General features: G+C 43.6%; 1 protein-coding gene across 4 annotated transcripts; it reads left to right on the top strand.

Moving 5' to 3' along the window:
* The first annotated feature begins 894 nt into the window (after positions 1 to 894).
* AMHR2 (anti-Mullerian hormone receptor type 2) lies at positions 895 to 13,660 on the top strand. Of its 4 annotated transcripts, none has more exons than XM_074225794.1 (11): positions 895 to 1,084; positions 3,294 to 3,356; positions 3,673 to 3,855; positions 4,069 to 4,260; positions 4,604 to 4,675; positions 5,058 to 5,170; positions 5,369 to 5,599; positions 6,614 to 6,728; positions 7,205 to 7,375; positions 8,056 to 8,192; positions 9,593 to 13,660. In XM_074225794.1, exons 2-11 carry the CDS (start codon positions 3,308 to 3,310, stop codon positions 9,812 to 9,814), a joined length of 1,485 nt encoding a protein of 494 aa, XP_074081895.1. In that variant the 5' UTR covers positions 895 to 1,084; positions 3,294 to 3,307; the 3' UTR covers positions 9,815 to 13,660. The 4 variants fall into 4 exon arrangements, with proteins under 4 accessions (XP_074081895.1, XP_074081896.1, XP_074081898.1 ...); XM_074225797.1 differs by lacking the exon at positions 895 to 1,084 and adding an exon at positions 6,849 to 7,021 and having other exon boundaries at positions 3,103 to 3,356; positions 7,228 to 7,375; XM_074225796.1 differs by lacking the exon at positions 895 to 1,084 and having other exon boundaries at positions 3,103 to 3,356.
* The last annotated feature ends 339 nt before the right edge of the window (positions 13,661 to 13,999 follow it).

Below are 13,999 nucleotides of genomic sequence, written 5' to 3'. Positions count from 1 at the left end.
GATCTTAATTATCAAGGTTAATGCAATTTTAAAATTAACTTTTAAAAAATTATCAAACATTTATTCAGGTGTTAATGTCTTTGAAGGAAAAACTAATTTAACTTATATGGAGAGCCTAAATAAAGCTATTGCTCACAAATGTGAAAATGTTCCCCCCCCAAATGAGGAGGGGTCCTCATGGAATTTTGGCCCATGAGAATGAATGTGTTAACCTTCCCAGAGTTTATCCTAATCAGGGACAAAGAGCTACAGGTTTTGACCTTAAGAAAGAGCAAAACAGAATTAGGTTAGAATGCACATTTATAGATATTTCTCTAAGTTTAGAATTACATAGGTGTGCATGGGAAGGGGGGGAATCTATCTAGAAAGCCAGACCCTTCACCCCCTAAAATGGAATCCTATGCTGGGGTTTAAATAGTTTTGATTATTCATAAGCAGTATCTGAACCCTCATTTCTGGATTGTCCAATCAAAAGAAGGGTATAGCCCAGGGCTGGGGTGGGGCAACCCAGGAAGGGTAGGAGATGGAATATCAGACATTCCAATAAAAGAAATCCTTTATCATTTTTTTGATAACTTTTTTATTTTAAGATTTTTCAAGGCAAATTGGGTTAAGTGGCTTGCCCAAGGCCACAAGGCTAGGTAATTATTAAGTGTCTGATGTCGGATTTGAACTCGGATACTCCTGATTCCACTGCCTGTGCTCTATTCACTTCCCATCTAGCCGCCCTACTTTGTTATTCTTGCTAAAGACCTTCAAAGTATTGAGACAGCTGATAGGAATAAGAAGGCAAGACTTTTGTTTACAATTGGGGTTTCTCAAAGCACCCCCTTTCAACTGCTAAATTGATCTGATTAATGGTGACCCCATCCAACTTTGCTCTTAAAGATCCAGAAAAATAATTCATATATGTATATATAAAATATATAAATATATAATACATATATATGTAATATATATTTATACACACTAACTGTGTGACCTTGGGCAAGTTATTTATCTCTGATTGCCTTGCTTTTAGTGTCATCTCCAGTTGTTCTGATTCATATCTGGCCATTGGACCCAGATGACCCTTGAGGAGAAAGTGAGTACCTCTCACCCAAATCCCTATCTAGGATTTTCTTGGCAGAGCTTTTGGAGTGGTTTGCCATTTTCTTCTTCAGCTCATTTTATGGATGAGGAAATGGGAGCCAACATGGTTAGAAGTCTTTCCCAGGATCACACAGCTAGCATGTGTCTGAGGTTGGATTTGAACTCAGGTCTTTCTGACTCCAAGGCCAATGCTCTATCCACTGAACTACCTACCTGCCCCCCGCCCAAGTTTTTAATTAAGCACTTACTATGTCCCAGGTGCTATGGACTGGAGATACAAAAATTAGTAAAAGATAATCACTGGGGTGGCTAGGTGGCACAGTGGATAGAGCACTGGCCCTGGATTCAGGAGTACCTGAGTTGAAATCTGGCCTCAGACACTTAATAATTACCTAGCCATGTGGCCTTGGGCAAGACACTTAACCCCATTGCCTTGCAAAAACTAAAACTAAAAAAAAAAAAAAAAGATAATCACTGCCCTCAAGGAGCTCACTGTCTAAAGGGGAAACCACCATGTAAACAACCATAAACAAACAAGATATGTACAAGATAAATTTGAGATCATCAGTAGAAAGAAAGTACTAGAATTATGAGGGATGAGGAAAGACTTCTTGCAGAAGGTGGAAAAACTACCCTCTCTCTACTCTGCAGAGGTGAGAGATTATGTGTTTGGAACAGTTGGATTCATTTGATCACCAGTTTTACTGAACTGGTTTTTAGTTTTTAATCTCTGTGATAAGGGAAGGCTTCCTGAATAGAGGAGGGAGAAGGATATATTAGGAGATGAATGGTGAAGTAAAAACCAAAATTAATGCAATAAAAACAAGGGTAGTGACTTATTTTATCTCTTGTATTCCTGATCATAGTTACATGTATTAGGTACATATAATAAAATGCTTCTCCTATAGTTGGGGAAAGAAGCAAAGTTATGTCAGTAGTTAAGGTGAGAGAAAATGCAATGCTCCTTGGGAAAGTCACTTAATCTCTATTGCCTCAGTTTTCCTTTTTTGGGAAAATGAGGATAATAATATCACCTATCTCCTAGGGTTGCAAAGATATCAAATGAGATATCCAGATGAGTAACTGGACACAGTATGTTCTATATATAGGTTAACTATTATGATAATTATATATTCCCCCCAGGTCTTCTGATTTTCCGGCTAATGTCCAATAATTCGACAAGCATTTATTAAGTGCCTATTAGGTACCAAGTCAATTAGCATTTATTAAGCACCTGCTATATTCAATCATTATTTATTCTTCTGTCCTCTTAACATCCTGGTAACTCTCTTTGATATACATTCCAGCTTCTCAAAAACAGAATGCAAAGGATTATGGATAGAATAGGTAGTCAGGCAATGTAGATATTGAGTATAAATAACTTTCTAGAAATTTAAAGAATCAGGGAGAAAGGGGACAGTGAAAGTAGGTTACAGGAAGGGTTTTTTATTTCTGTCTTTTACAGCCTCTAGTTAATAGAGGATCGTAGGTGCCCAGTGAATGTTTATTAATTAATAGACAATTAATAAATATTTCATTGACTAATTGACTGGAGGTTTCCACCAAGATGACATCACCCCTTCTTCCCCCATGTGTGCTGACCTCTTGTGGTACTAGACTAAATTACAACCTAACCTCTAGATTTCTGTTTGTCCCCCAATTGAAACGAACTCCTCAAAGAAGCCAAATTTAGGTCCTCATTCTAATGGGTGTACCAAGGCCATGTCTTTGAACCGTAGGGGAAACTGAGGCCTAGTTGGGGAGAGCAGACATGGAGCCATTTGAGGGGGTCTTTGGAAGGAACACCTGGGATTTCCATCATCTAAAGGCTATACCTGGGCTGCCTCCCTTGAGGAAGGCCCACACCTTCTCCTCTTGCCACAAAAGGAGAAAATGTTATTAAAAAAACAGTAGTCTCTGAGCTCTCAGCTAAATATCCAGGCCCCCTACTCCTTCTGACTAGCGAAGGGGAGAGTGCATGAAGAAACTGGATTGGTCCTGCTCCTCCCTTCCTCTCCTTCCTCTCCCCCATCCCCACCACCCCCACAGCTGCTTTCTCCCCCACACAGGCTGGGGAAGGAGGGCAGGGGCGGGCAGAGAGGAGGAGTTGGGGACGGTGGGATCTGGGAGCCCCACAGTGCCAGGAGGCCAAAGAGAAGACGCCAACATTAGCTCAATCTCCCTGAAACCTTCTCTTTCAGCCCCCCCCCCCGTCATGTTGGGGACCCTAGGGTTTTGGATGCTCCTTCCTGCAGCTGTGCAGGGTAAGTGGCTTCAGGAATGGGGTTATTCTACTGGCTTTCTGTCTTTCAGGGCAGGGTCACCCCTGAGACAGATTGGGGATGGGGGTTGGGGGAAGCCAGTTGAGATCACTGAACTCTTGGCTCTTAGAGAGAGAGTTGGGTGCAATGCAAAGGGAGAGGGGACCTCATTTTAGACAGCTGTTGACTTTCTAGCTTTTCCACTTTGATCCTGAGGTGCAACATGAGTTTTCTCTCTGACTAGATAGCTGTCTCTCTGGGGTATCATCCCACTTTATTCTCTCTTCTTCCATCTTCCCTGCCCTTACCTTGTCCTCAGCCCCACCAGGTCCCCGGACTTGTGTTTTCTTTGAGGGTCCTGGGGTACAGGGCAGCACAAGGACCCTGGGGGAGCTACTAGATGCAGGGCCAGGGCCCCCCTGGGGCATCCGCTGCCTCTACAGCCACTGTTGCTTTGGAATATGGAACCTGACTGAGGATGGGGCTCAGCTGGAGATGCAGGGTGAGTGTCCAGGATGGGAAGGAAAGGGGGCAGGTACATCGGGGAGGGGAGGACTGCAATGGAGAGACAAGACCTGGGAGAGGGTGAAACTAGCTGCTCTGAGAGGAGTGATAGGGAAGAAAAGCCATTTCAGAAGTTGAAGGGACACCTCTAAAAAGGGGGGGGGAAGAAATCTCCTAAAAGAGGACCTCATTGTCCTCCCATCTCAATCAGGTTGCCGAGACAGTGATGAGCCAGACTGTGAATCCCCCAGATGTGAACCAGTCCGCCGTGCCCACCCAAGCCCTGGCTCCACTCTCTTCACCTGTTCCTGTGGTACTGATCTCTGCAATGCTAATTACAGCCACCTGCCACCTCCAGGGATCTCAAGGACCCCCAACTCTCAGGGTCCCCAGTCTCCACCTGGTACTCACTACTCTGGACCCCAAGTGTCTAGGACAGAAGGCCAGGCTAGGTTGTGTGGGCAAGGTGGGGGAGAGTGGGGGTTGCGTTGAACCTGGGAGGAGGGCCTGCGCAGTTTTCCCTCTGTACATACTCCTCCTGACTACTCCCTCCTCCTGACCTTGGCATGTTTTTTACCCTGGTGACAAAAAAAGATAAACGGAAGCAACAGGAAGGGAATCAAGAATCTAGAGTATGGGTTCTCAGAGTGGCCAGGATTCATGACTTCCTTCCCCAAGGGGTGAAGAGGTTGGGGAGATTCTAGACTATTCCCCTCCAGTCCTGAATTTATTCTCTATTTTTCCAGGGGACTCCTTTCTGGTGGTGGTGTCTCTGCTGGGGCTGTTTCTCCTTCTTATGATGGGCAGCAGCATCTTGGGTACAGACTTGACCCTTGCCACCCCTCTCCCCCCCAATGCCCTTTGGGCATCCTTCTGATGCTTCTCTGTGTCACCCCACACACAAACACCTCCCAGGTACTCTCTGGGCCCTTTCCCCCAGTTTCCCCCTTCCATGCCAATGCCCTCTCAAGGCATGGTGCCATGTCCTCTGATCTTTCTCCACCCCCCCAGTCTCCCCTAGATGTTAGTCCTTATCACCCCTCTGTCCTTAGTAATCCTCATGGTCATTTTATGTCTTGTTCCCATGACCTCCATTTCTTTCATCCCCATCCCACTGCCTGTACCTCCCAAGCCCCTGATCCTGTGCATGCTGGCCCCATTCCTCCCAACCCTATGGCCTCCCACCAACTTTATCTCCAGGCCTTCGACAGTGGAAGGCATTTAGGGCCTCAGGAGGTCAGGAACTAGAACCTGAGCCAGGCAGCAGTTGGAGCCAGGAATTGCCGGAACTACAAGAATTATGCTTCTCTCAGGTCTCCCTCCCTTATGTCATATTGGGGAATTTGTGGGTGGAGGATAAGAGTCCCAGTGCCCCAATTCCAATGATCTGGTGGTGAGGGGGAACCCGGTTGCTTCTTTGTTCTAATAGTTAGGAATGAGGGATGAGGGGCAGAGGCATTGAATAGGATGGAGACCTGAAAAAATGCAGTATATTATCCTCTTTTGCCTAGATCCTGCAAGAGGGAGGCCAAACAGTGGTTTGGGCAGGACATCTACAGGGGGAGCCAGTTGCCATAAAGGCCTTCCCCCCTTGGGCAGCACCCCAATTTCAGACAGAAAGGGCGCTCTATGAGTTATCTGGCCTGCAACATGATAACATAGTCCGATTTATTGCCGCTGGCAGAGGGGGCCCTGGCCCCCAGCCTCCTGGTCCTCTGTTGGTTCTTCAGCTCTACCCCAAGGTAAGAGAGTCTGGTGATGGTGGGGACATGGATGTCCATCTCAGGATTTCTGCTTCCCTTCCTTGTTCTTGTTCATTTCTCTATTCTGGTTGGGTGACTTTCCCTCTGTTCATTATCTTCTCTTTTTAATAATCTGGACATCTCTCTTTAATTCTTTCCTCTACCTCTCTATCCCTATGCCTACAGCTTTTTCCTCCCTATGGATAGTTAGCTGATGATCTATTAATCATTGACTCTTTGTCTGATTTTCTCTTTTTTTTTTCCTGCAGGCCCATACACTTTGTTGTTGTTGCTTTTCAGTTCTTTGTGTTCAATTCTTTGTGACCTCATGGACCATAGCATGCCAATACTGTCCATAGTTTGGTTTTTTTGGGGGGCGGGGAGCAAAGATACTTTGCCATTTCCTTCTCCAGTGGATTAAGGCAAAATAGAAATTAAGTGACTTTCCCAGAGTCACACTGCTAGTAAGGATTGGAGGGTAGATTTGAACTCAGGTCTTTCTGACTCTAGATCTAACATGCTCTCCACTGAGCCACCTTACTTGTCTCAAACATTAAAAAAAGGCATTAAATAATTGAATTTCGTTGAAGCTCTCTGTCATCTTCCAATGATCACACAGTTATCCCCTCTATATCACGACTTCCTCATCATGGTTTTGATATATCACAAATCAGCATAAAAAATAAATAGAAATTTTGGGGGAGTTTTACAGAAGCTACAAATGAAGAGAAACACAGAAAAAGTTTAGAAATTCAGAAATGCATAAAATATATGTATGGTATTGTAAAATATCAATACCCCACAAAAGAAAAAGAAAAAAATTCAGATTTCTCCTCTAATATGAGGGGAGGGCCCAAAGATTTTACATGGAGGGGTGGGGACTACATCCCTAACACCCTGTGATGTGGAAGAGATAACTGTAATGATGTTTCCCAAAGTGGTTGGGAGGGGAAATGTCTCTATTAACTGTTGTTTGCTCCCTCCTCCCAAGGCTCCAATGTTTTTCTCCTCTAGGGCTCCTTATGCCACTACTTGGCCCACCATACCTGTGACTGGGGCCACTCTTTAAAGCTCGCACTCTCTCTGACTAGGGGCCTGGCCTTCCTTCATGAGGAATCCTGGAAGGATGGTGAGCCCGGGGGAAGCTGGGATTCTGTCTCCTCCTGATTATGGAAAGGAGGAATGAGTACTTTGGGGGTTATGAAAAAGATGGTGAGGGATAACCTTTGATTTCTAATCCCATCCTCAGGTCAGTATAAACCAGGCATTGCCCATAGGGACCTGAGTAGCCACAATGTTCTTGTCCGGGATGATGGGTCTTGCGCCATTGGAGACCTGGGCCTTGCCTTGGCCCTTCCTGGTCTCACTCAACCCCCTACCTGGCTCCCCACTCAACCCCGGGGCCCAGCCACCATCATGGAGGTGGGGACTTTGGGAAGTGGGGAGGAGGGAAGAGGAATGTCCCAAGTTTGATGGCAAGGGTCTTGTTGGAAGTGATGGCATTGGAGGAAATTGTATTTCTGTGGAAGTGGGTGGGTGTTCTTTGGGTAGCTGCATGGGGTGGGGGAAGATGAGGATTTTGTTACTGTCAGATTGCCATGGTAGCCCAAGGTCCTCCTTCACCCAAGGCTGGAACTCAGAGGTACATGGCCCCGGAGATCCTGGACAAGACTCTGGACCTTCAAGACTGGGGGACGGCCCTTCGGCGGGCCGATATCTATTCTCTTTCATTGCTCTTGTGGGAGATGCTAAGTCGATGTCCTGACCTATGGCCTGGTGAGGGACTGGAGCATCCCTTAATAGCCTGCACATATTCCTCTCCCCAAGACATGCCTTTGTCTCCCAGGAATACCATCCTCTCTTTCCCTGATTCTTATTTTCTCTCCAACATACTCCCACTGCAGTTGCCAAAAAATTCATCTTTAATATTTGCCCTCCGAAATAGGTCAGTTTTATTTGTACCCACTTATTTTATTTATCCCCATTTCATAGAAAAGAAAATTTGGGCTTAGAGAAGATTGTCTAATATCATAATGGCTAGCTTGGGGAAAAGCTTGAGCTAGATTAGAACACAGGGCTTCTAACTTCTAACTCTTGCCTATATACCACTTTTTTTTTAGATTTTTTTTTCAAGGCAATGGGGTTAAGTGGCTTGCCCAAGGCCACACAGCTAGGTAATTATTAAATATCTGAGACTGGATTTGAACCCAGGTACTCCTGACTCTAAGGTCGGTGCTCTATCCACTGTGCCACCTAGCTGCCCCTATACCACTTTTCTTGATCTTGATTCCCAACCCCCCAGTTCCCACACTCTTTACACCTCTGCTCTCCTTGGGGTTCCTCTCCTAAGCTATTCCTAACCCCCTTACTTATTCTACTTCAGTTCTCCCCCTCCCCATCCTAAGGGAAGTGCCCTAGAGACTGACTCCTATTCCCCATGTACCTGACCTCCCCAGACCACAGGCCTCCACCATTCCAGCTAGCCTATGAGGCAGAACTAGGGATCAGCCCCACCACCTGTGAGCTCTGGGCCCTGGCAGTGGCAGAAAGAAGGCGACCCCACATTCCCTCCAGCTGGTATCATACTATCATGGTGAGCAACATGAAGATCAGGAGAGGAGAGGGAGGGAAGTGGCATTGGGGAGTGGGGGAAAGGGGGTTTACAGAGGGAGAGGCATTGTCCTAAAGGGGATTAATTTCCACATTTTACTTATACTTCTCAGTATAAACTTCCTTTAGGATAGTCCAACTATTCTCTTCATTTCTCATGATTTTGGCTCTGTGTGAAACTTCTTACTGTCCTTAACTCTCTATTTCCCTTTCCTGTGACCATACAGACCAATTTCCTCTCCCAGGAATGTTTGTTCTCTTCTCCACCTGGCCCTATTCCCCATCCCCCAATTCCATTTTTCAAGCCTTGTTCATTTCCCTTCTTCAGGAAAGTCTCCCTATCACACCCCCAGCTCCACCACTACTACTGGCATCTAGAGAAGAGTTCCCCTTTATGCCTCAGTTTCTCTTAATTGGGTTCTTTTTTCTGCCTCTATGTGGTCTGCATTTGTGTCTGAACCCTGACCAGGACCAGCCCTAAGTATAGGTGAAATAAATGATTGCCTATTCTGAATGGTAATGGGAAATTTTCTGTCTCTCAAAATATCTTCTAGTCATATTTCCACCATCTTCTTTCCCTCTACTCACTTGGAATATATCTGACCACTGGACCCATATGACTCTGGAAGAGAGAGTGAAGCTGTTGACTTTGCACAGCCTTCCCTCATTTAAATCCAATTCACTTGCAAGTCATATCTTCAAGGAAGGGCAAGCAACAATCCATACTACTAATTTCTATCAGACAACAGAGGAAGACCCCTCTTCCCCCATTAAAATATTCAAGTTATTTGGAAGGATAGAAGGTCTTTTCCCCTTTAATTCATCAGTCTAGGTTGGTTTAAGAAACAAAGTGATTGATAACCTTAGAAGATAGGAATAGCTTGTTCTGAAGAAAGAAAGATAATTTTCATTAACCTAAAAGGAATTTATGTGACATGAGACCATGCCAAGAACATTGTGCTAATGATTAGAATACCTCCCATTCCTATGGCACTTTACATATGCAATCTCATTAGATCATCAGAAGAGCCCTATGAAGGAGGTATCACATTCTGCAGAGGAGGAAACTGAAGATCAGAGAGGCAAATTTCTATAAGGTCACCCAACTAAAGTGATAGAACTGGAACTTGAACCAAGGTCTTTGATCTTTAAGTCTGGTCTACACCGACTCTGAAAAGAACTCCTCAGTTTACCTCATCTGTAAAATGGGGTGATTGGATTAGGTATCTTCTAAGATTCATTTAAACTCAAAAATTCTGGAAACCCATAAAAGATAATAGAGAAGAAAGTTGAGGTGGGGGAAACCACAAAGACAACCTGCATCAAGGCATGGGGGAAGAAGGGGCAGGAGGGAGGGTAGCCTAACACTGTCCTTTCTCCTAGGAGCCTGGTGGGTTGCCTGAGCTACTGGAAGATTGTTGGGATTCAGATCCTGAAGCTCGTCTTACTGCTGAGTGTGTACAACATAGATTAACAAGGCTGATGGAGATCCCAGAAGCCCCAGAATTGGGACAGCTGTCTCCCACTGGCCTTCCTTCCTTCTGCCCTCAAGCCTGTTCAGCAACCCCTCTGCCTTGGCAAGGAACTCCTTTAGACTCTAGCTGAGCATATAGACCCTAGCAACACCCCTTTACTATCAATCCTCTACCAAAATGGATCAATATCTCAATTTGCCCCTTACCAAGTATTGTCATGACTATGTAAATATGTAGATATGTCATTCACATGTAATCCAGGTACATATATACAGACCCATGTAGAGTGATTGTATGACTGGTTGTTTAGCTTCATAACCCTGCCCTTTCTACTGTACCAAGCTCCTGGGCTCCTCTATAGGTTTTCTGCTCCATAAATATCAGTGAATGAGTCTAGAAGATAGAAGACTTTGGCCAAATGATGGAGAAGTGATCTGCAGATGGGGAAGGGAAGAAAAAAGGGCAAAGAATAGACAGTAAAGAAATGTAAATAGATTTATAGTTTAATGAAAGAAAATTTTCTCAATTCTTGTATTTTTTTCCTTTTGGACCTTTTGTAGACTTCTCTCTCTTGCATCTCTAACATTGTACTCAATTACAGTTTGTCCAATCTTTCATTCATCCTGGTTAGAACAGGCCCTTTCACCAGTGAAGATATTTACATCTAATTGGAGTTATTGATAAATATCCAAGACTTAAACTGTTTACTACAAAGATGTTCTAGCAGCCCTGCTGTAGAGACCAGTAATATTGGGGAGTTAACTTGAACTCTACTTTCTCAGTACATTCCTTCTTCTTTCTCAAAGAGGACCAATGACATTGGAATGGTGGTGTCCTGACTTTAAAGTGAATTGGATTCAAGTGAGGCTGGGCTGCGTAAAGTCATCCACTTCACTCTCTCATCCAGAGTTATTAAGGTCCAGCGGCATTAGGTCAGGGCAAGTAGAGATGGTTCTGGATGCAGGGTAGACTTGGCCTTTTTAAACTAAGGCCTTTCCCAGGTCTTAGTTTTTCTGAGGCAACACCCATTCAATACTTAAAGACTGGGTTAGAATTCAGGAGATCTGTCCGTGTGTGTGTGTGTGTGTGTGTGTGTGTGTGTGTGTGTGTGTGTGATTTACCTTTCTTGAATGAATCCATTCACTCTTTTTTTTTCCATTTTTTAAATTTATTTAAGGCAATGGGTTTAAGTAAATTGCCCAAGGTCACATAGCTAGGCAATTGTCAAGCCTCTGAGTTTGGATTTGAACTCAGGTCCCCCAGACTCCAGGGCCAGAGTTCTATTTACTGCTCCACCTAGCTGCCTCCTCCATTCTCTCTTGTTTGTTACTGATAAACCCTAAAGGTAGATCAACTGATTGTGAGGTTTTATCTCTGTTCCTTGAAATCCCTGACCAGATTAGTACACTATCACAACCTTTCTTCTTTTTTTTTCCTTTTGTTTATTCTTTTCTTCCCACACTTTATTTAGTAAATATTTTGTAAGACTCAGTCCTGAAGATCAGGAATCAAAAGATTTAAGCCCCAACCCCTCCTCTGCCAACACCAAGTGGGGGAGACTGTGGTTCAGGAAACTCTCTGGCCTTCAGGTTGTTCATTTATAGAGTGACTACCAGTTTTCCAGATTACTATTGCCACCCCTTTCCCATTTTGCTTTATTTTTTTTCCCCTACTATTCTCTAATGTTCCTCAAGGTAGGGATCTTATCTTTATCATCCTGTGATGCCACTCTCTGTCCCACACAATCTCTTCCATATTGAATAGTTTAATAATAAATGTTTTTGAAGCAATGAGCAATCATGATTACAAAGAAAGAAGTGATGATGTTACCTGACCTCTTGGTGGTCATTGTGGGAATTTGTTTTTATTGACTGAATATTTATTGCAATTGCAAGTATTGAGTTTTTCTTTCTTTTTTTTTTTTCTCAGGGTACAGGGGCCAGTGAGAGGGAGGAAAATGTTCATTGAGAAAATAAAATAATAAATATTTTTGGAATGTATAACATTCCTTCTACTTCAGCTCAACGTAGGGGAAAATATATAGTCTGTGTCTCCATCCAACTTAGTCTCCAATATCAAAGCATTTAATTGACCGTAGTAAAACATAGCTAACAGGAAAACCTATGTGATAAAATCATTCTTAACTCCCCTAAACAAATGGTAAAGAACTTCAAAAAGTCCTTGTACCAGTGAGGAAAAAGAGCAAATTATTTTGGCAGGGTTCAGTGGGGCCTCCAGCTCCAAGGACATTGGAGGGAAGATTGCCTTGTATAACTGCAGGAACCCTTCTCTGGGGAACTGGGGGGGCTTCCTCAGCCTCCACCTGCTAAAGGGGTACCCTTCAAGGCTATTGTTCATTGAAACTCCACCTCCTTAGCTTTGCTATTCAAACTGAGGAGGAACCATTTCTACTTCAGGGTTCTCAGCTGACATCTGTGGAAGCTCTCCCCCTGAATTTCAGTTCAATGCTTCTTAGAGATTGTGAAAACTCTTTGAAGGTCAGCCCACCTGGGCTACAATCTACTGTTGTGATTGGGATTGTATGATTTGCCACTTGGACTGGGTATCACCAAGAGAGGTCAATCAGGGAGAGGTCAATCAATAAGATTTTTTCTTCTTTCTTCTTGTTTCCTTCTCTACCCTCTATCCCCCATTCTCACCCTCAGGTGAGTTAGGACAAGTAATTTTATTACCTTTTTTTCTGGACTGCAGGTAGTAGGGCCCTCCAAAGCCCCTTATATTTTCTGGTCTATTGCTCTTGCCCCCTTCAACTAGTGCCTGGATCTGTGGACATTTTCCAAGGATTTACTAGGCCTCAGGAAGGTGCAAATAAATCTGGGAGAGGTTGGGGCCTGAATACACTCTGGTTTCTCTGCATACATTCCTACCTACCCAGCCAAACCCTTGTTTTCCTCACAAGTTTATGAAACCCAGATCTCTAGCCATGACTGGATTCCTTCTCTTTTGACTATTTCCATATTTCTAGTTATCCATGACATCTTTCCTTGAATATTCATTCTGCTGTCAACACAAATCATCTTCCTTTTCTAAATCCAAGAAGATCTCTATCATCAAGTTCTCAACACTTTTCGAGGGTTCCATGATTGGTGTCCTCTCTGAAGCTCATAATAATCCTTTTTGACTTCTATTTAAGATTTCACCAATCAGCAAGTACTGTTGATTATTCCTCTGTAGTTTCTCAGATTTCCTCCTTCTTCCCAGGTCCAGTCTATCTATACTTTCAGCTTGGTTAAGTCCTCATAGCCTCCTTGACCTAATTCTAGCCTTCTGAAACAGTATATGACTGCTACTTCCTCCAACAGCAAATTCATCACATTTTCCTCCCCTAAATAAGAACTCAGAATGACTTCATCCTGCTTTTTTTACTAATTTAACATTCTCACTTCACTTTTCAAGATCTTTGGACCTTGGACCTGGTCTCCATTACCATCCAGTTCTCATTTCTTTCTGGTCATTGTTTTGATACTTCAGCAGATCTAAGATCTCTTAGATTTTGTAAATCCCTCTCCTGCACTTCCTATTTAGTGAGCATTTAATCCCAAGGATATACAGATCACACACAAATCAGTACAGAAATAATGACTGTAAATGAAGTCTTAGAGAAACTGGATTTTTTTTTAAATAAGTGACAAAACAGAAAGCAAACAGCATCTTAACAAACAAGGATTGGTAAAGGAAATCTGTCTCTCTCTCTCTCTCTCTCTCTCTCTCTCCAGCAAGAGACAATGAGACAGTGGGGGAAAAGAAGAAGATGGAGGTGTAGAATTCACTAAATTCTCTTTCCTCAGCACAATGGGTACAGGTCTTCCCTTCACTATGCCTGGCTGATACTGAGTTTGGCAAAAATAATCACAATATCAGAGTCATAGTAACCCCTCTTTTTGGTCCTCATTGTATCATGGCTGACATCATTTGTGTAGGAGTCAGTGGCAAGGGTAAAATGGTAGTCTTTGGAAGGAATGTAAAGACTAACAGAATGCCTTCTGTGGGGGGTGGGGGTAGGGAAGCAAGAATGGGGGAAAAATTGTAAAAGTCAAAATAAATAAAATCTTTTAAAAAACATGGTAGTCTATGCCTTCTTCACCACCATGGCTACATTCTTTCTTGTCTCTGTTGTAGTAGCCAGAGGAAACCTTGATATCCATCCCCCTTCACTCATTTCCTGTTGCTCATAAGTTCTCAGCTCTCTTTTCTTTAGGATGAGGGAGAAGGAAATAGTTCTTTTAAGACATAGTCAGGGGTGGCTAGGTGACTCAGTGGATAGATCACTAGCCTTGGAGTCAGGAGTACCTGA

Source organism: Macrotis lagotis, chromosome 2, assembly GCF_037893015.1.
Source record: "Macrotis lagotis isolate mMagLag1 chromosome 2, bilby.v1.9.chrom.fasta, whole genome shotgun sequence".
Taxonomy (NCBI): Eukaryota; Metazoa; Chordata; class Mammalia; order Peramelemorphia; family Peramelidae; genus Macrotis; species Macrotis lagotis.
This window is presented reverse-complemented; position numbering and strand designations above follow the sequence as displayed.

Bases quoted from the DNA above. Each gene is read 5' to 3' on its own strand.
- AMHR2 (XM_074225797.1), top strand. From the start codon at position 3,308: ATGTTGGGGACCCTAGGGTTTTGGATGCTCCTTCCTGCAGCTGTGCAG. The intron at 5,600-6,613 runs GTAAGAGAGTCT...TTTCTCCTCTAG, and splicing joins TTCTTCAGCTCTACCCCAAG to GGCTCCTTATGCCACTACTT. The intron at 8,193-9,592 runs GTGAGCAACATG...CCTTTCTCCTAG, and splicing joins GCTGGTATCATACTATCATG to GAGCCTGGTGGGTTGCCTGA.